This window comes from Camelus ferus, chromosome 18 (genome assembly GCF_009834535.1).
Source record: "Camelus ferus isolate YT-003-E chromosome 18, BCGSAC_Cfer_1.0, whole genome shotgun sequence".
Lineage (NCBI taxonomy): Eukaryota > Metazoa > Chordata > Mammalia > Artiodactyla > Camelidae > Camelus > Camelus ferus.
The window spans coordinates 30,516,967-30,537,718 of NC_045713.1; the positions used below are offsets into that span (position 1 = coordinate 30,516,967).

The 20,752-nt window shown below is 45.7% G+C and overlaps 1 protein-coding gene across 2 annotated transcripts in view; it reads right to left on the minus strand.

Moving 5' to 3' along the window:
- The window catches only part of PRKCB (protein kinase C beta), a 297,800-nt gene that overhangs the window by 40,689 nt on the left and 236,359 nt on the right, over nucleotides 1-20,752 (minus strand). For both annotated transcript variants that reach the window (XM_032460851.1, XM_032460850.1), the window contains exons 10-11: nucleotides 13,949-14,122; nucleotides 744-835 (exon numbers count right to left, since the gene is read on the minus strand). In XM_032460851.1, the coding sequence (XP_032316742.1) occupies nucleotides 744-835; nucleotides 13,949-14,122 (266 nt within the window). The remainder of the gene's footprint in view (nucleotides 1-743; nucleotides 836-13,948; nucleotides 14,123-20,752) is intronic.

Here is a 20,752-nt window from a genome sequence, read left to right on the forward strand (position 1 = left end):
GGTCTGCAGAGCTAGGGGAGAAACACCGCCATGGGAAGAGAAAACAGGCTCCTCTAAGTGGAAACAGTGATTTGTTTTGGCTAATGTTCATACCTGGCACATAAGTGACCGATAAAAGACTCTTGTATGTAAAAAAGAAAATTAAAAAAATAACAGTCATAAAAAGAAGAGACCGGCTGCCTTGTGGATGGACAGGGACAGAAAGGACTCAGCAGGGAAGACAGTTTCCAAAAACCCAGGGTCAGCCTCCCCATCCACAGAGCCACAGAGCAGAGCCGAAATGCAACTGGATCCTTCATCTCCCTGGAAAGAGGGCAGCTAGGAGGGAGAGTGGTGTCTGACAGAAAACATGAGCAGAGAAGATGTGGGTCAGAATTCGGGATCCGCCTCACACTATCTCTCTGACCTTGAGCAAGTTTCTAAAAACTCTCTGGGCCTGCCACATAGTACGCTCTCAATAAAACCCTGGCAAATGAATAAACAAAACCTGCAATGACATGCCTCGAGGAAGCTCTAGGGCCTTTCCTTATAAGCCAGGGGCAAAAATTAAAGCTTCAATTTCTTAGCTGATGTCAAGAGAGAAAGAAGTGTCCCATCGCAGCAGAACACCCCTTGCCCCTGGCCACGCATTTCTCCCGAAGAAGTGCAAGGTGTTCAAAATCCCTCTTCTGTTAAAATCCCAAAGGAACTAACAACCCACCCATTTATCCCAGGGGAAAAGCAGAGCGCAAGGTCTCACTCACACGGCGTGAGGTTCCTTGAACCGGCCTACTTGCTGGATGTGGTACATGAGGTCGCCACCGTTCACGTACTCCATCACAAAGTACAGGCGGTCCTGGGAGGAGAGAGCACAGAGCAAAGTCAGCCTCGATGGTTTCTTGGGTTCTAAATGGAGAGTGCGGACCAGCTGGGATTTAGGATCAAAACCACCAGGACTCCGTGACAGGCCCCTGTCTGCTGGCCCCAGTGTTTCCCCAAGTGGGGTATCTGTGCCCCGGGAAGTGAGCACATGCAATCTTTTTAAAAAGTTAATAATGCTAAAATAAATAAATAAATAATTTTTTTAAAAAAAGTTAATAATGCTAAATTTATATTCGTTTGTACTGGAAAATATAATTAGTACATTCATCGTGTGACTTAATGGCTATTATTGTTTAAGATACAGCTAATTTTAATAAAGAGCAGAGACTATTAAGTGAATCCCATTACAGGTAACAGCCGGCCTCCACGATGCCCTGCACCTCCCTGTGATTGTCACTGCCCAGCGTTCACATCCTCGTGCAGTCCCTTCCCACTCCGAACTGGACTCATGTGTAACCAACAGGATATTGTAAACACGACAGTGGGCGGCTTCCAGGACTGGTCCTGTTGTGAAATATATTTTGGTTGTATTTATACGTTGGGGTGGCGGGTCGCCATATAAAAGGAGGTTTGCTGTCAAAAATCATGAAGCTGCTGTGCGGGGTTTTAAGCCCAGGAGTGGGGACAGCGGAGAAGTCAAGTCTGGGGCAAAGGTTCCCTATGAAATCAATATAGGATTTGAAGTCTTCTTCCACTGCTTAGTAACTGGGTAACAGTGGTTACTTAACTTCTCAAAGCTCCAACTTTCTCTTCACCTGTAAACTGGACATGATTCACCCACCCCACAGAGTAAGTACTAAGATGACATATGTAAGGTGTTCTAACACGGTGATGCCCATACGACAAATGTTTCATCCATCATTTAAAAAAAAAAATCTTCCTGGGGAGGCTATACTCAGTGGTAGAGTGCCTGCTTAGCATGTATGAGATCCTAGGTTCAATTCCCAGTGTCTCCATTACAATAAATATATAAACTTAATCATTTCCCCCCCTAACCGAAAAAAAACAAGTAAAATTTAAAAAATCTTCCTTACAGTGCATACAACTTTTTCTTATATGGTACAGTCATATGTGCGTTTGTCAAATGTGGACTGAGTGTGTCATCACTACAATAACCACCATGAAGCAAAGCTACCATCATGTGAGCACTTACTATGTGACTAAGCTGAGTGCTTTATATATATTTATCTCATCTGTCTCTCTAAACAACCCAACATGACGAGCATTACCACTTCCCCTGGCAGGATTTGAACCCGGGCAGGTCGGTTTCAGAGTCTACACTCACCACCTCTTCAGGATTCAGCTTCCCGTGTGCAGTTCTGACCCTAGCTGTGATATGGATGTGCGGGTGTGTCCTCCCCTCCTGGGAGCTTCCAGTCCAGGGGGAAAGAGCAGGGAAGTGGAAAACCATCCACACATCAAGAAGAGTTGGCAGGTCATAGGGGAGGAGCACGGGTTAATCAACCATTTTTGAAATGTCAGAGGACTTTCTCAGACAGACACTACTTCACCCTGTCAGCATCTCTAATGAGAGGCAGAGAGGGAGGCAGAATGATCACTTCTGTTCTCAGCGTCCAAAGCATATGAGATTTGCAAAAAGGTCACTTAGAAGTTAGTGGCAGAGCAGAGACAGTCAGCCAGAACTGCCGACACCCAGCCCTGGTTCTTTGGGTTTTTTTTGTTTTTTTTTTGATATAAAACAAGCCTAAAAATAGCATCTGTCTTTGCTGCACGTTGAAGAGAACCAAAACACTTGCTTTAAAAATTATTTTTAAAACTAGCAGATGGCATCGGCCACAGAGAGAGAGAAGAAAGTAAGGGAGAGATTTCAGTTGCTTGCTTTCTGCTTGGAAGAACTCAACTTGCCCCCCCAAACTCATTAGTCAGAATCTCAACATCGGGGAGAGAACTCCACGGTGGGTAATGCCACGTTCTGTGGTCTGTTTCTACCACTAACTGTGTGCGGAGAAACCCTGAGCTCTGTGGTCTCTGAACTGTGCTTACTGTGGCTTCGGCACACCAGCACTTCAGCTCTTAAACATTAAAGCTGGCATTCTGCTGTCCATTTCATTCTTCCGGACAAACACTTAATGATGCCCACTCTAAGCCAGGCTGTTCTACTGCTAGAGATGCCGCTGTGAATAAGCCATGGTGCCCGATGTTAAGGATTCCCCAGACGAGTGAGACCAGATAAACCTCCAAATGGCAGTGTTTCCCAAAATGGGGTGGGAGGTAATTTTAGGTGGGCTATGGTTGCATATGTTTTTACCCTTACAGTTCTGTGTTTGTTTTAATGCATATTGTAAAAAATATAACTAGCACTTGAAGCCCCTGATTTTATGGCTATTACTGCTGGCGAGGAAGCATAGACGGCAGGGAGTTACAAAAGAGGAGATGGGAGGAAGGCACAGGTGGCCCAGATGATGGTCAGCAGATTTGGTCTAGATCTGGCCATCAACCCAAAGTTCGGTCTTCTCACTTCCTGGCTTCAAGATCTTTACCACACTTGTCTAACTCATCTACTAAACTTTACTGATTTAAAAATATCGTATTAACTCTCCTTTTTTTTTTTTTAACTTAAATACAGTTATTTCAACATTTTCAAACTTCATACCAAAGTCATACATGGAGATTCGTTGTCTCTGCAAAAAATATAAGGCTTATCTGAAGTCTATTAACTCTGCTTTGACCAGTCCAGGTTTGGGTGCATCAATCCCTTAAGTGACTTATTCTGAAAACAAATGCAATTAATTTGTCCCTGTACTACCAAGTTCATCTCCCACTCCAAAGCAGGGAACATGAGAAGTTGGGAAACACTGCCAATGGCAACCCAGAGCCAGTCTTGAGCAGAGAAGTCAATTTTAGAACTTTTACTGAGCATTTATTTTTGCAAGTCATGGTATTAGGTGTTAAAGGGACACAAAGGATAAGAAGCTACAGACCTTGACCTCAGAGAATTCAGAATCTTGGTTAAAACAAACAGACAATGAACTCAAATCATAATCTAAGGTACAGAGCATTCAGAGAAATTGCACGGGAGGCACAGAGAGAGAGCCTGGGGGACTGCAGCTCACGAAATGGCCCTCCCCGCTGCCTCCAATTCTGACATAATTATTCCCCTCCCCTACGGTGCCCTGAAACTGGACTTTGCTCCCCACTTTTCCTATTAAATTATTCTAAGGCTTCAAAAGATCCTTCTGACAGTCAGACGCATTGGGTTTTAAGTAGGACCTATTTGCTGGCCTCTCTTACTTGGACATCAAAGCAGAGATGGAGTACCGACTGCAAGTCCAGCTTGGTTCTCTTTTCCAAAGAGGACTTGTCACGGCTCAAAACATCAGCTCTCATCTCTCAGGGCTGATGAATCTTGACTTCAATTTCTCTCCTCTCCCTTTCTCCTGAGCTCCAGTCAGCTCCAGCTGGCTACAGGACGTTTCTACGTGGGTGTTCCACTGTCAACTCCAATTAAACACTCCGAGAGGCAAGCTCACCATCTTTCTCTTCAAACTTGCCAGTCTGCTCAACTTTCAAAGTGTGTCTTCCAAACTGTTAGCGTGTGTGCTGCTATTCTTCATCACACACCGCCCCTGTCCCCTCGGCATGAAACGACTTCCGTTTGTTTTAAATTTCCTTTCTCCGTTACCTCGCATATTCAATCAGTAAATAAATACAATTAAATATCTGTCTGTCCAAAGTGTCTCCCATCATGAAGTCTGGGGAATAGGTGATATGAAAACAAATGCATAAAGGAATAAATAATATAATATCAGGCAATGATAAATGCTATAGAAGCATTGCAGGGTAATGGGTTAGAAGATCATAGAGCAAGAGGAGTCTATATTAAATAGATAGAAAGATCTTCAAGAAGATCACATATCAGCAGAGAGCTGAATTAGGTGAGCTAAGAAAAAATTAAAAGCTCTGAGAGAAGGAGTGTGGTAGCCAGCATCCAATGTGACCTTTGCCTCTTGGTATTCATGCCCTTGCATAATCCTCCCTCACACTGTACCAGGATTGGTCTTTGTGATCGGTAAAATACAGAGGAAGTGATGGTGTGCAAATTCTGAGACTGGGATATAAAAGACAGTGCCACTTCCAACTTGATTTCCTGAAATATTTTCTAGGGAAACCAGATGCTATATCACAAGGACGCTCAAGTCACACTATGGAGGGGGCTACATAGTGACGAACTAAGTAAGGTCTCCTGCCAACAGCCGGTACCACCTTGCCAGCCACATGAAGAAGCTGTCTTGGGCATGGACCCGCCTGCCCCTAGTCAAGCTTCAGATGATGACAGCCCCAGCTGACATCTTATGGCAACCTCATGAGAAACTGTGATCCAGAACACCCGGCTAGACCCCTCTTGAAATTCTGATCCACCGAAACTGTGGGCCAATAAATGCTTAATATTTAAAAAAAAAAAAAATCTGTCACTGCAGCATGCCAAATGGTTGAACAGAATTTCTCAAATTTGAGTGTGAGTACAAGGAGAGTCTGGTTTAAAACAATGACAAGATGGGGTGTGCAGAATTCACCTGGGGGGCCCTGGACAGCGCAGGGAGTTCAGAGACAGCATTATTGTTCCTCCAAGACAGCTGAAAGAAAGATGTGACACGATGCCCACTGTGACTGCCAAGGGGACACCTGCCACTTTTAATAAGATACCATGGACAGAGAAAATCAACAAAGTGGGCAACTCTAAGAGCATGGATCCTGCTCTAGAGTGAGCTGCAGTAAGCGTTTATCTATTTAATGATCTTTAGTGATTTTCCAAGCTGGTCGGTGAATTAATCCTGCCTGTGAACAGATCCATCTGTTTCTCTCGAGAAGCTGTGCTGTTAAGAGCCCTTGCCGTGGCATGAGCTAGCCCTGGGTTCAAGTCCCACTCAGACTGCTTACTCAGTCTGAGACTTTGCATCAGTACTGAAACATCCCCTGCCTTCCGAGAGGGGTAATAATAGCTCCTGCTCCAGTAAGGGTTTGCAAAGATGTCACAGTGATGCACACGGAGCTCATGCAAACTCTCAGAGCCACTCACGTGAGTGTGCGCGACCAAGTTCCAGGACAGGCATCACACACAACTCCTCTTCCTGTATTCTTCAGCCTAAGAATCACCACCAGATTCAGGCAACTCCATGATCCTCTCACTTTTTTAAAGCTTCCTACGCCTTGCCCTTCCACACAGACAGCAAAGTTCTCAAGGGCTAGCACCATTTCTCTTCTTCCTTGGAATTATGATTACTGAATGAGTATGCAAAGGCCATCATCAAGAAGGCAGAGGGAAGCAGGCTATGTTTATTGCCACCCGCCCCAGCTCTATACGCCTGGGTGGCATTCCCGGGTCCTTTCCCACAACTCAAGATTCTTGGATGCCTTTAGTTGCCTAAGACCCAGACACCTATCAAGCTCTCTCCAGCTTCCTCTCCTTGGAGGCACTGAATACCATGTTTATACAGGCTATGTCCTGCTCCAGCTGCTCCAGCTGGTCTTCTTGGACTCAAGATGACATCTCCCACCTGAAAAGAGCACCAATTATTCCTTCCCTGTAGATACAACACCTTCTTAAAGGTTCCTAGAATTAGTAGCCAGTTACCAGCTCACTGGGCTGGGAATAAAACATCTGACCTCTGCTGAACCAATCAGATTCTGTTTCCTGAGTATGAATTGGAAATCGGGGAATTTGATGGACAGGCACATGTTAGTAAGGGGCTCAGGAAGCCACGTTACCACAGCAGGGAAGAACAAAGTAAGGAGAAAGAAACAGAGATCTAGTCTAGAAAGTTTTGAAGTTACAGATTCTAATTCCTCACGAGGCTTAGGTACATCTTTGCCTTTGGGTTGTTTCCTTCATATATATATATATATATATATATATATTTTAACATCAGCTAGTTTGGAGGAGGGGGTATTCTGTCTCTTGCAACTCAACCATGGCTGACTGAGACCACCAGCAAGAGCTTCTTACAGCGACACCCTTACCATAAACCGTATCCTTGGATACTGCTGTCAACCCAGGGTTGACCCTGTTACCAGGACCCTCCGGGCACTCTCAGTGCTCAACAGGCACGCCATCAGGGGCCAGCTCTACAAGTGGAAGCATCCTCATCTCCCTCCCTGTTCCCTCCTGCATTCTGGGAGTCGATGCCCCTCCCAGCATGCCTTGCAGCAGAGTTCTCGCTGGGCCACGGCAACAAAATTTGGGGAGGAAGTAACTTGTATCCTTCAATGACTCATAAAATCTAATTCTATTTAAAAAAAAAAAAGAAGAAGTGCATATGTTCAATTGAAAAGAAAACATTTAAAATAGATGTTTTGCTAAGGAGACTTAACTGCCTGTGCCCACTGGCAGTGGGGAAACTGCATGCATGTGCAGGGCTGACAATTGTCCCCGGGAAAAATGGCAAAAGGACTGGAGGAAACATAGTCCTTTTGTGCCTATGCGGCCAGGTGCCCCTGCAGCCCAGCTTGAATAATGCAGGTAGCCTCCATTTATTGTTTATTCTGCACTTTTAATCCTCACTTATTATGCCACTTGAAAGACGAAGTAACCAATATTCAGATATTAAGTGACTTCCTGGAGGTCACACAGCCAGTAATCACAGACCCGGATTTATTTGACTGAGAAGCTCATGTTTATCCCTTTGTGCTTCTAGAACAATTTGCCTAAACCCCATTCTCCTAAGACCAGTTCATCTAAAGAGCAATTCTGTAAAAATTCAACCCCCTTCTGATGGCTCTTGCATCCATGTATTTGAGTAGCAACTTTTGCCATCTTGCGGCATTCAGCGCTTTCAAAGTGTTTTATTATAGACACTTCGGAATTAATAGAAATTCAAAACAAAGACAATTACCCACAGGCCCCTCCCTAAATCAAATCAGTCTGTGTCTCTGATTCTTTTCCATGTGCAAATTCAATTTTAACATATTCAGAATCCTCTCTTAAATGGAATTTAATATCTTACATTTTCTGTTAACATTGTGCCAGGCATATTTTCCAAGGATTTAAAAAATCCAGTTGTCTAAGAATATTTCTGATGTAACTTCGCTTTTCCCAGCAAGGTTTTAGAAATTGAATTTGCATCATTTTAAGAATGACAAAAACTGTTCTGTAGATTGGTGGGGTGTCCTTTCCCCTTTTTATCTATTCTGACCACCTTCAAGATTTTTTTTTTTATTTTACAAAGGATCTTTTATCTTCCAAATTTCAAGTCTCCAGCAAGAAAAACATATCAAATTTGCAGCATGTTATAGAGATTTGTCATTTTTTTTTTAAAGGGAGCTGAATTCACAAAGGAATTCTGGGTCATGAAACGCAAAATGACACTCCACTCAGGCGACACTGGCCTCCTTGCTGCTCCTCAAACACGCGGAGCATGTCCCTGCCTGGGGCATTTACACTCACTCTTCCTGCTGCCTAGAACACTTTGCCCCTGGGTATCCACATGCCTCGCTCCCTCCTTTGCTCTGGTCTTTGCTCAAATGTCATCCTCATCAGAAGGACCATCCTCGATCATCCAATCAAAAATAGCACCTCTCTGTCTTCATCCGTCCATCTCTCTCCCCTTTACTTTTGGTCATTACTGCTTATTATCTGTCTCTCTTCTCTGCGAATGTAAATTTCCCAAGGACCAGGGCACTTTCTCTCTTTTGTTCATGTACCCTCACAGTGATGCAGCTGGGTCCTGACACATTTATGTCAACAAATAAACATCTGTTGACAGAATCAATAAGCAGTAATACCGTCTGCAGACTGGCAGGAACGATCTGACTTTTAGGGATGCTGGCTTGAGGGGTACTGCCTACTCTTGCCCAGCTGCCCCCACCTCTGGAGCATCCATCAGGGGGTCAGAGCATATGCAGCTCTACAAGGTAAGCGTCAAAACAGGGACGACCACTTGCATGGGCCTTCCTCCCAAAGGGGTGTGGCCCTCTTGCTCATGTGAACCAGGCTCACAGTGGATTGTTTCATCTATATGCAGGGCTCCCTAAGTTTGAAAATCACTCCCACCATAAAATCTTTCCAATCATCACAATATCCTTGTGGGGAAAGTCAGTGATTCTTTCATAGTAGAAAGAACACCGGGGAGGGGGCGTGAGGAAACCTGTCACCTACCGACTGCGTGACCTGAGCCATTTCCAGTTCCTGAGGGTCGGTTTCCTTTGTGTGGAGCTGTGGACAGTAATACGCGCTTATGGTGTTCTTGTGGAAATTAGATGTGATCACGAAAGTGAGGATAATGTAGAAACCAGAAAAAAGAACCTGGAGGTAAGGCAGAGGGCAGAACAGCAAGGCTTTGGGGTTCAGGGTTCTAGAATCTTGCAGGAAAAATCCCAGCGCCGCCCCTACCTACCATGTGGCATCACTCAAGTAATTTAACTTCTCTGAGTATCAGCGTGCTTGTCTATAAATTGGGGGTAGTAACAGGACCCACCCAGTCGAAATGACAGGAGGCTGAAATGAGAGGTTACCTGTGGGGCACGGAGCACGGGGCCTGACACACACTCAGGTGCCCACGGACACCAGCTGGCGTCTTTTGTTGTTTTCATCATCCCTGTTAAGGCCATTTTGTTCACAGCTGAACAGAATGCACTAACAGAAGCGTGGGCTCTGGTTCAGTGGGCCTGTGATCCTATGCTGTGTCTCGGGAAAATTACCCAATGCCCCAGCTCCTCAATCTTTTCACCTGCACAGTGGGATGACGGATCATCCCTTCCACTGCAAGATTTTTTTTGTGAGACTGGAATGAAAACAGAGTTTTCGAAGACCCCCACGACGGGAGATGCTCAGATGGAAAGTCGGATCCACTACAGGGCTGGGAGAGCCGAGGGATGAAGCCCCACGTGCTTTCTGGAGCAGGGAAAGGATGCGGTCAGGTCCGCTGGAGCCTGGAGGCAGGCTGGCCGCTGGCGGTTCCACCCCACAGGGGTCAGGTAACCCACACTCAGAAGACCTCAGAGTGTAGGTGTTAAGGGTAAAGCCCCTTAGAGCCAGGCTGCCTGCCTTCCAATCCGGGCCCTGAAATATGCTAGCTGTATGGCCTCAGTGCCCTTGTCTGCAAAGTGGGGATGATGTTAGGACCCATCCAAGGGCTGTCATGTATGTGGCTTAAGATTGTCGGTTTTGTGCCTCACATATAGGCGGCATTAGGAGATCTTTGAAATAAATTTAATTTATATAAAACTAATATATATATAAAATATATTAAAAAAGCCAAGCAGAAAAAAAATTTTAATTGGCACCTTTCACTCAATGAGCATCTGCTGCTGAGTACACATGAGATGGGTGGGGTCCCTGGTGGGGCCCCTCCCCTCCCCTGCTCAGCTCCCCAGGGCCTCGTGCTTGGCATCTCCCCACCCCGAGCGAAACCCTGAATATTTAAAGTTACACATCCCCCACCCCAAACAATATAGCCCCTCGAGACAGTGTAACTATTTCATCTGATCCTCACCAACTAGAAAGCAATCTGTTCCACCCCTGGCCTGGCTGAGTTGGAGACTGCGAGTCAATTTTCATCCCCACCCAAGATGCAAACCCACGGAATGACATTCTACGCTCCCTCGGCCCTTAATCTCTCTTCCCCTGGCAGGTGACAACTCCTGGAGGGGACCGAGGATGCTGCACCACTTCCATGGACACCCAGGCCCTCCTCTCCAATTCCAGAGAGCATGCTGAGATGCAAGAGAGTGAGGTGGCTCAGAATTCAAAGAACAGCCTCAAATCCACTCCACTCAGCTATGTTTAAAACGGTAAATCGCAAATGAAGATATTGTACTTGCATGAATATCAGCCACAATTGACCAGTTTCCCTCCGTCTCAACACATCCAACTGAAATTGAAAACTGCTGTTCCGAGTTAGCGCAGGTCTCTTCCTTGAGAACATGCTCTCCTTCTCAGTCTACTCACCATGGAGACTGTCCTTCATCTGATGATTGATGTCCGTGAGTCAATTTGGGAACCACCAATGGAGAAAAGGGCAGATGTGGGAATGAGAGCGTCCAGAGGCCTGAAAGTCTAGTCTAATCCTGTCTCTGTCACTACTGGCTTCATGTTTAGGCCTGATCTCCCCAAGGGAAAGCTAGAGATTGTGCTAGTAAGATATACCCCTTTCCCGATCTTTGCCGAGCCCCGTCTGATGTGAATTATTGCTCACTTAGTATTTTTCTTTACATTGATTCTATTCTTTTACTCAAAAATTTTATTTTAAAAGCAAACTTTGGAGCATAATAATGAATCAATTCATGGAGACTGTTAAATAACTGAAAAGAATCAAGCATCTATCCTGCCTTTCTTGAATAAATTGTACAACCAAGGGGACCAGGCAATAGATGAAGGAAGCCTCTCTTTGTAACAGCATCCCAAGCAATGAATGAAAAGAAATGACCGAATTAGGGTATCACCATCTCACAATCCTTAATAAATTCATGGACCTAGGCCCGGAGCATCACTAGGTTGCCAACATCACAAAAAGAGACAATCGGACAATATGTGCCTTTGGATGAAAAAACACACAGCCACCCATGGTCCTGCTAAAGGGCTCAAACCTGAGTCTGACCAAGCCTCTAGATCTAGCTACCTGATTTGCAGAAAACACAGAAGACAGAGGAAATGCTGGAGAGGCTCCCAAACCGCGCAATCAGCAAAATCCAGACTGTGAAAACGTTGTTGTGCCTAACGGTCCAGGATCTTTAGCAGATTAAAAAAAAAAAAAAAAAAAAAAAGGCTGGAAGGAATGGAGAGGGAAATTAAAAGACACATCAAATTTCTAAAACCAGGAAGCAGTAAACTATCTTATCAAGAGATGATAAACCTTAAGTGATAAAGCTATAGAGACACGCAAGGAAGTCAAGCTACCATTTGGGGGGAGCTTGAGATTAGGACGTAGAGAAGCTTCTAGAGCGGCTGCCAAAATTCCTTCTTGACCTGAGAGATGTTATAAGGAACTTATCCTTGTAATAACTCATAATTAAAACACCTATTATGTATGCTTTTCTGCATTTGTTTTATAATATTTCAAAATTAAAAAATAGAACCTATATAGTGCTGTCACAAAGGAGAAGAAATCTGTAAAAAAAAATTACTAAAACAAAAGCAAAACAATGACCTAGAAACTGCTGCTTGCCAAAGCTCAGTAATCTGAAGCTTAATCCTCCCTCTTCCTTAAAAAAGACAAGTGTTAGAAAGATGCCAAGGGGCAACCTAGCACCAAATGAAAAGACTCTCCTGGAGGTACTCAAAAGAACATAAAGTGAACTGAAAAGAATGTCATGTAAAATACACGCAGCACCCAGAATCGCCCTTCAAACTACCTGGGACCATCCTGCACGGTGGTGCAGGCTGTACACGCTGGCGAATATGATTCCAGCTCTTACTCTGCCTGCAATGGAGCTCACGGTCCCTTGTCACCACCAGATCCCAACAAGGGACTGGTGGGCCAAGGCCCCTGCAGGGAATTCTGTACCCATTTTCCTAGAATGTTCCCTGCCTCCATGGTCTGTGGTAGGGAGACCGTCAGGGGTTTGGGGAACTAGCCCCAGCAAAAAGTCACCCCTCCACCAAAAACACGATGTCCCGATGGCGATCAGGCGACAATCTGCAAACCTGCTCACCGCTGTTGGCTCTGTGGTCACAGCTTCTACTGCGTTGGTTTGTAATTATCCCTGTGTCTGTTTCCTTTGCTCTAAGACCATAACCTTTTCAGAAATAGGACTTAGCGCACCCCGCTCTATTCCTCAGCACTTGGTCAAGGCCAAGGCCGATGCTGAAAGTTTGTGAAGTGGATGACCAACACTGATGAACGTTTATCAGGTACCAAGCACCGTGTTAAATGCTTCTCATGTGTTATCTCATTTCCTCCTCACGGCAACCCTGGACGTCGCTACTATTATCGCATCCATTTTACAGATGAGGAGACTGAGGCCCTGGAGAGGTGTTCCCAAGGCCACTCAGCCAGAAAATGACAAAGCCAGGATCTGAACCCAGGTCTCTCTGACCCCAATGTACATCAGGAGACTACCTAGAACAGGGAAGGAGCCGGGTTCCAGCTCTGCACCCTTCCAGTTCTATGCCTGGTGTGTGGTCTGCACTGAGAAAACCCACCCCCAACCCAGTTCTTGGTCTTTCAAGGCTGGGGGGTACTCAATCTAACTTAGCAGAGCACAGGATGTGACGTCCAGGAAGAGAGGAAGTCCGAAGCTTTAAAGCACATGCAATGTGCAATAGCGTCCCATTTCACGTGGGGGAGTTGGGCTGTAAAATCAAGATGTAAGGTGAGAACTGGAAAGAGTCAAAAAAAAATCTCAAAGCTCCCTTAAAGCATCTTCAAGACACTAAGCCTTTGGCCCTTGGAAGCTCCCAAAGCAAGAATTAAGTTTGTATCTCTTTGCATTTGGAATCTGCCCTGCCACCCTTCACGCCTTAGGTACAGAGACCAAGGTCTAGTCTGAACAGGGAAAAGGTTACTTGAAGGGACATCGCTTACTCTCACAGATAAAGTTAGAATCACAGTCAACAGCAGATGGTACACAAATGCCCTCCTCTCTTCTTAGGAGCCTGGCTCTGAGCTCACTAGCCCCTGCCCAGGCTGTGCCCCCTGCCCCGGGGTTCTCTGAGGGCTGTGTTCCCAGGCAACCCCTCCTCCAAGGTCCACGTAACCTGCAGCATGAACTCATGCATTTATCCAAAGGGTCTGGAGGGCCGACCACAACCCTCCTGGGGGCCCCATGAAGACCTTTGTACTCATTCCCAGCTCTAAGTCCTGCTGGTCCATCTCATACTGTGAGACTGAAAGTCCTGAGCTCCTGTCCTCAAGTCACCTCTTGCTGCCAGAGGGAGGTCCCCGCTCTGTTGGTTATAAAACCAATTGCCTGAGTTCCTTTATCTTTGTTGAAACAGCATCTGCCTCCGGGGAGCGCACTTCTCAGCGTCAACCTCGGAAATTCTCCGCAGCGGTCCCCGGGCCCAGCAGCTTCCTGGCTCTAGGATGGCAAGGGCCCAGGGGTCTCTTTGGGGTGGCCGCTGCTGGGACAGCTGTGGCCAAAGCCTGGCGAGCCCCAGAGGTGGAGTGGCCCGGGCCCCTGGACAGGTTACCATGGTCTGGAAGCAGGAGTGGAGCTGCGTCAGGAACGGCGGCTTCCCGGCCAGGGCCAGCACCCGCTTCTCCACCATCGTGCACTCCACGTCGTCGTCCTGGATGACCACGTCCTTCTTCAGGATCTTCACGGCGTACAGCTCATCGGTGCCCTTCCGCTCTGAGAGCATGACCTGGGGAAAGAAAAGGCAGGTCAGCGCCGTCGAAGGGGCCAGGGGAAGGCAGCTGATGTGCATTCAAATCTGCCCCAAGCTGTGTCCACACGCCCTGTGTGGATGCCGATCCGATACATGACATTTCCCACAGACTTCACACCCAATAAAGAGAGGATGGCTCCCAAACAGAAACAGACACACAGACAGAAAACAAACTTATGGTTACCTGGGGTGGTAGAAGAGGGTGGGAAGGGATAAATTAGGAGTTTGGGATTAGCAGATACACACTACTATATGGAAAATAGATAAATAGCAAGGGCCTGCTGTAGAGCACAGGGAACTACCTTCAGTATCCTGTAATAACCTATAATGGAAAAGAACCTGAAAAGAATCTTGTAAAAACCAGTAACGGGAAAGAACGAATCGAATCACTTAGCTGTACACCTGAAACTAACACAGCATCATAAATCAACTACACTTTCAGTTTAAAAAATATCACTAAAAAAACTCAAATTAAATAAAAATTCATCAGAGGAGGGTTCCAAGAGCCATGAGCAGGTACTGGGGTACCTCTTTGGGATACGTATCAATGCCCAACCAAACGTGACTAGAATATAAACCCCACGAGGGCAAGTGTCTTTAAGGATCTTGGCCTGTTTTGCTCACTGGTGTAGCCCAAGAACCTGGAATAGGGCCTGGCACACAGGAGATGGTCAGTAAGTATTTGGGGACGGAAAGCACGAGTGAATTCCTGATAAGACTGCATTTGGGGCAATTGTTCCTTTATTTTTCAGTTATTTAATCTTCATGAAGAGCCTGTTAAGCCCTGGGGAAACGTCAAGAGATGAGCAGGCACGTTCTCTGACCCTGCCTTCCAGGGAGGAAGGAAGATTTTGGACATTAATTACCGGGATGATTAATGTAATATTTTAACATCCTCTCCTGTTGTGCTGGGGCTCCCTTCCATGCAGCTGTGGTCGCAATCAGAGCATGTTAATCAGTGTGGCTCGTGACACATCATTATTTTTACTGGCTGTCACTATGCCAGAGGGAACAGTGACCAGCAGGTACTGTTCTCCAGAAGCCTCTTAGGGAGCACGGGGCAGGACCACATGGTACGAGACCTAACCTGGTCTGGGGGCTTCCTAGAAGGCTTCCTGGAGGAAGAAGCAATCAGACCGAAGTAAGTATGGACTGTATGCACTGTGTCAGCTATTTTGCAGGCAATAATATCAATCACCATGACAATTTGAGCACTTATCCATGCACCAGACAATGAGTGGTTTTCACTTATTATTTCTCATTTACTTAGGGTCTTCCCTAGGGAGTAGGTACCATTGAGAACCCCATTTCAAGGGAGAAGGGGCAATACAGAGGTGGGGGATTAAGAAGTACAATTATGTATAAAATGAGCTACACAGATATATTGTACAATATTGTACAATATATTGTACCCTTATAATTTATAGAATATTGTATCAATTGTGTATCAATTTCAAGTAAATAAATAAATAAAAGTTTTTAAATAAATTAATTAGTTTTTTTTTTCTTTTTAAAGCCCAATTCCATAGGAGACGAGGGCTCGGGGAAGGTAAGCTGCCTGTCACACCACAAATTCAGTTAGGAACAGAGCCAGGATTTGAACTCAGGTTTACCTGACTTCAAGGTCTCTCTGCCTTTAAACACTCCACTTGCCGAGAGCTCCAGAAGAATCCTCAAGCAGTTGAGGTGGTTGGGGAAATGAACTGCTCACACCTGACTCAGCTAGAGGACCAAGGAAGGTGACAGAAGCCTGGGGCCAGAGGGAGCAACTGCACAGAGGAAGCCTTGGGCAGGCGGGCAGCTGGACACATCCTACCCTAACGGAACAGCCCTGACTGGACACCTGCTTGGACGCTCTGGCTGAGCTCACCGGCCCACACAGAGGCATGTCTCCTCCCTCCTCATCTTTCCTCTCATCAGGGGTGGCCATGGGCAACGCAGACCCATGAATTTGGAGCCCTTAGGAAGAAAGCTCCTGACGCACAGCAAGAGGACCTTCCCAACCTCTTCCTCCCCAAGCCTCACCACAGAAATAAGAGCTACCAAGCTGAGCAGGTCCTGCCGGCCGGGCATTTACTTGATCCTCATGGCAGAGCCCACGCTCGCGTGGCAGGGTGATGTGCAGTCTTGGGTTTATTTCCCATCTCCCTCTGCTCTATCACTGGTACCCAGAGCTGTTTCTCCTTCGTTAGCCTTCCCCCAAGGCAGAAGCAATGGCTCCACTAAGACAGAGTAGAATGGAGATAGGGATTTTCTGCTCTCAGATTCCCAAGAAGGCCGTGGCTGGGGCAAGTGCAGGGAGAAGGCAGGGAGGTGACTTGGCCAGAGGCGAAAGGGTGGCGGGACTGGAGGTGGGTGAAAGCAGACCTTCAACTGAGAGGACCCCAGGGGACACAGGAGGGGCTCAGTGCTGAGCTGGCTTCCAGTATGGACAGCCCCACTGCCCCATCAGCACTGGTTCAAGGTACCAACTAACAATCCTGAATACCTGTGAACACCCCACCCCACCACCACCCTGAGAATCCAGAGGAGGGGCCCTGCATATCCCTGAATGTCAATGCATCGTGATAAGACATCTCAGTCCCTGTCCTGAAGGAGAAACAGGACAGATGGCTGGGAATTTCCCCATGCACCAAAGGCAGGACTGGACATTCCACATCTGTTCCGGTTACCCCCATTCTACAGATAAACAAACTGAGGCTGAGAGATTCACCTGCTCGAGCTAACGATTGTTCTGAAAATGCAGATCTGCCCATGCTACTCAAATACTTCAGGTCCCCTAGTGGCTCCAGGAACCAAACAATTCCATGACCACAACCTGTTCTTTCTTTTCCTTTGGCTGTTCTATTCCTACTGCCTGCAGTGTCCTTCCACATTCTCTCACCGATCAGAGAATCAGAGATTCAGCTCAGAAGTTACCTTCTTCTATATCTCTCAATTATCCACTTAAACCAAACGGCTCACTCCTCCTTCTGGCCCCTGGGACTGCTTTGTATCTATGTCAGATACTCTAGGGCAGACATTCCCAAACTTCGATCAATCACACACAGGGCTTTTTCACATTTTTTTCCTACCACCTAAAGTGGTATTTACTTCGTATTTTTGAAGTCTAGTCACATCTTTACTTAACTAAATTTATCTGAAAAGGAAACTATATCACCACCATTACTGGCAAGCCAGTATCACGAGCCATAAATGGGAGATGAGCATAAAAATAAATAAAAGCAATGCAGTGCGAGGAAATCCTAGCCAGAGACTGCTGACTGCTGAAGGTTCCAAGCCAGGCCCTGTGTTTTTTCCTTGTTTAAGGAAAAAAATGATATTTGCAAATGTTAGCTATTAATGGCATACTGTCATCAAATGAGACTTTCTGGTTCAAGTAATTAGAAAGACTAAGAGGAAACAGAGAATAACCCTATCATGCTGTGATTTAATTTTATTTCATATTGCATCTTTGTGCCCCCTAAAAAAAACCTCAACTACTAAATTAAAATCATCTTGTAAATCATCAATACTACGCACTTCGCACATTATAGAAAACACTGTTGCCTTTGTAGCAATAGTTATTTTTCAGTCAATCAACAGGGATGTGTGAAGGTTCTCAGTGCCTAGCGCTATCCTAAGCCCCAGGGGGAGAGGGGAGATAAGCCAGCACCAGAGGGCACCCCTTACCTTCTGCGAGTGGTATACAAAGGAGCAAACTTTGGAAAATTCCCCTGTATCGGCTGGAGGAAAACAGAACTGACACACACGAAGCGTTAGTAACAATTTAGAGATAGAAGTGAATCAAGCTCCAGAGCAGGGACCAGCAAACTTTTTCTGTAAAGGGCCAAATGGTAAATATCATAGACTTTGTGGGACAGTTTCTGTATCCACTACTCAACCCCACCACTGTAGCGGGAAAGCAGCCCACACGCAAGTGTTCCAATAAATCTTTATTTATAAAAATAGGCGGTGGGACCAGTACAAGTAGTTTGCTGACCCCTGTTCTAGAACACGGTCAGGGAAAAAAATGACAGTGACTACATTATCAAAAGTGGCCGCAGTTTAACGGGAAACCGACCCTGGCATACTTTTCATTTCTTCCAGCTCCATTATTACAAAGAACCTTCTGATTGGGCAGGGGACCCACCTGGCCACAGCTGATTGGACCAGAGGTACATAACTGGCCTAGGTTGAGCCAATCAGATTCTCTTGTTTAAGAATGTGTGATTAGCATACTCCAAGCAGGCAGTCTAGGGCCTGAGTAGAGAAACACACAGACCTGCCTAGGGTGGTCCTTTCACTATGCAGGCAAAAAAAATGAACCAGATGTGTGGGAAAAGCAAGAAGATCAGGGAATGAGCAAAGGCCTTGCTTTCTAGTTCCTGGTTCCAATCCTTCACGGGGCTTGGCTGTTTCCATAGAAACCTCCACATGCCCCCAATAAAGTTATTATTTTTATTTATATTAGCTTGAATGGATTTCTGTTTCTTAAAGATCCTGTAAGGCCAAATTATTGCTTGAGGAACTCAAATTCTTAATAAAAATAAGAATTTCAGGAAGCCAAGTAGCATCAGGTCAGTACATGACTTAAAACAAGGCAAATTCCATTCTTTATAAAGGACGGTGCTTCTGGTCCATATCAGAATTACATCAAGGTATGTGTTTAGAAGACAGATTCCAAGTGCTGCCTCTCATTCAGAAGCTCTGACTGTGCCCTGGGAATATGGATTTTAACAAGCGCCTCCCTTCCCCTCAATTCTCATCACTAAATTTGTTGTCCTGAGGGACTCTGAGGAACTATCAAAACTGATTCATTTAATACGGGAGTTAGGAGGTGTCCACAGGTAAAACAGAGAGAATCCTTTTATTCTGAGATTCCCAATGCTTTCTCAGCAGTCACTACCAAGGGGTGAAAAGGGAGCTCTGCTCCTTTATATTCTAATCAAGCTTTCCTTTTCAGCGGGAATCTCTCTGCCCTTGGAGAGCTTTTGAGAGCTTCTAGAGAGCTTTCCCCATATCATGAAGGAAGTGATACTCTGTGGTGGTTTCAAAACATGTCTATAAATATTAGATACTCCTCAATCAAGGGGCAGAGTCTGTGCCCTCTCCCCTTGAACACGGGCAGCCCTTTGTGGCTGCTTCAATGAACGGAATATAGTGAAAGTAATTCTTTGTGACTTTGGAGGCAGTAACTTCTGTCAGTTTCTCTTGGAACACCTGCCTCTGGAGCCCTGAGGCCATAGAATGAGACCATGTGGAGAGGGCTGGAGGTTACACAAAGAGCTGGGTGCCCAGACAGCACAGGGTGCTCCAGTCCCAGCTAATGCAGGACAGACCCCACCCACCAACCAGCAAGCATTCCCAATTTCCCTCCCCAAAGAAAACATGAGAGATAATAACATACGAGTGGTGTTGTTTTAAATCTCTGAGTTTGGGGACGATTTGTTATGCAGCATCAGGCAACTAGATAGACAGATTAAAAAACAAATTTCTTCTGTATAGCACAGGGAACTATATTCAACATCTTACAGTAACCTATAATGAAAAAGAGTATGAAAAAGAAAACAAATATATGTACATATATATGTATGACTGAAACATTATGCCATACACCAGAAATTGACACATTGTAACTGACTATACTTCAATTTAAAAAAAAAAAAACATGCAACTAGAACAGATTCCTCTGAGTTCAAATGTGCACTGATGCAACCTCACTCTATTCATTTCTTGCGTTTAGCTATGCACCCTCTTTTCAATCAATTTTCTCTTTAAAAGGCTTCAACTGAGACCAGCAACATAGACGGAATTCATTTTGCCTTCCAAATCTTATCCCCTGTCTTATCCAGGACCTGGAAGGCTGGCCAATTCATTTATTCATTCAGTAAACATGAATAAATAAACTGTCTGGATGCGCCAGGCACTGGGGATGTGGGATGACAATGCCTTCAGGAAGCTCCCACACTAGCACAAATAATTCCAATTCAATTATGATTAAACTCCTGAAAGAGAAGTGCACAGTGCCCCGTGAGTGTTCACATGGAGGACTTAACCTGATTTGGTGGGCCAGCAAAAGATGCCCTGGGGAGGGGATGGTTAAGCTGAGACCTGAAGCATTACTGGGACTAGCAAGGAGGAGATGGGGGAGGCATATTCCAGGCAAAGGGGAGTGAATTGTGTTCCCTTAGGATTAGACCAACTGGATCCATAAACCCAGGCCTAGAATTATGGTCAGAAGTGAGCTCTCAAGTTCTGGAACTCAAATCCCAGATGCCAACTCCCAGATCTCTGAGATGCAGCAAATGATTATCTCCAGTAGACAGAGGAGCACTGGCACCAGGTGGGGTGACTGGACAAAGAATAGGTGATGTTCAAAGGAAAGAGCCCACTGTTACTGTCAGGGAGAGAACAGGCAATGTTGGGCGGACTGGCCAATGTTGGGAAGGTGATGAGTTTGGAGGTGATAATGATAACCACCCTGACTCCTTACTAACACTGTGTATTGTCTTATTTAATTCCACACAGATGTGAGTGTAGGTACTGCCACTGTCTCCAGGGCTTACAGAGGTTAGGTGAGTGGTCCAAAGTCACTCCACTAGGAAGTGATCCTTCTAGATCATT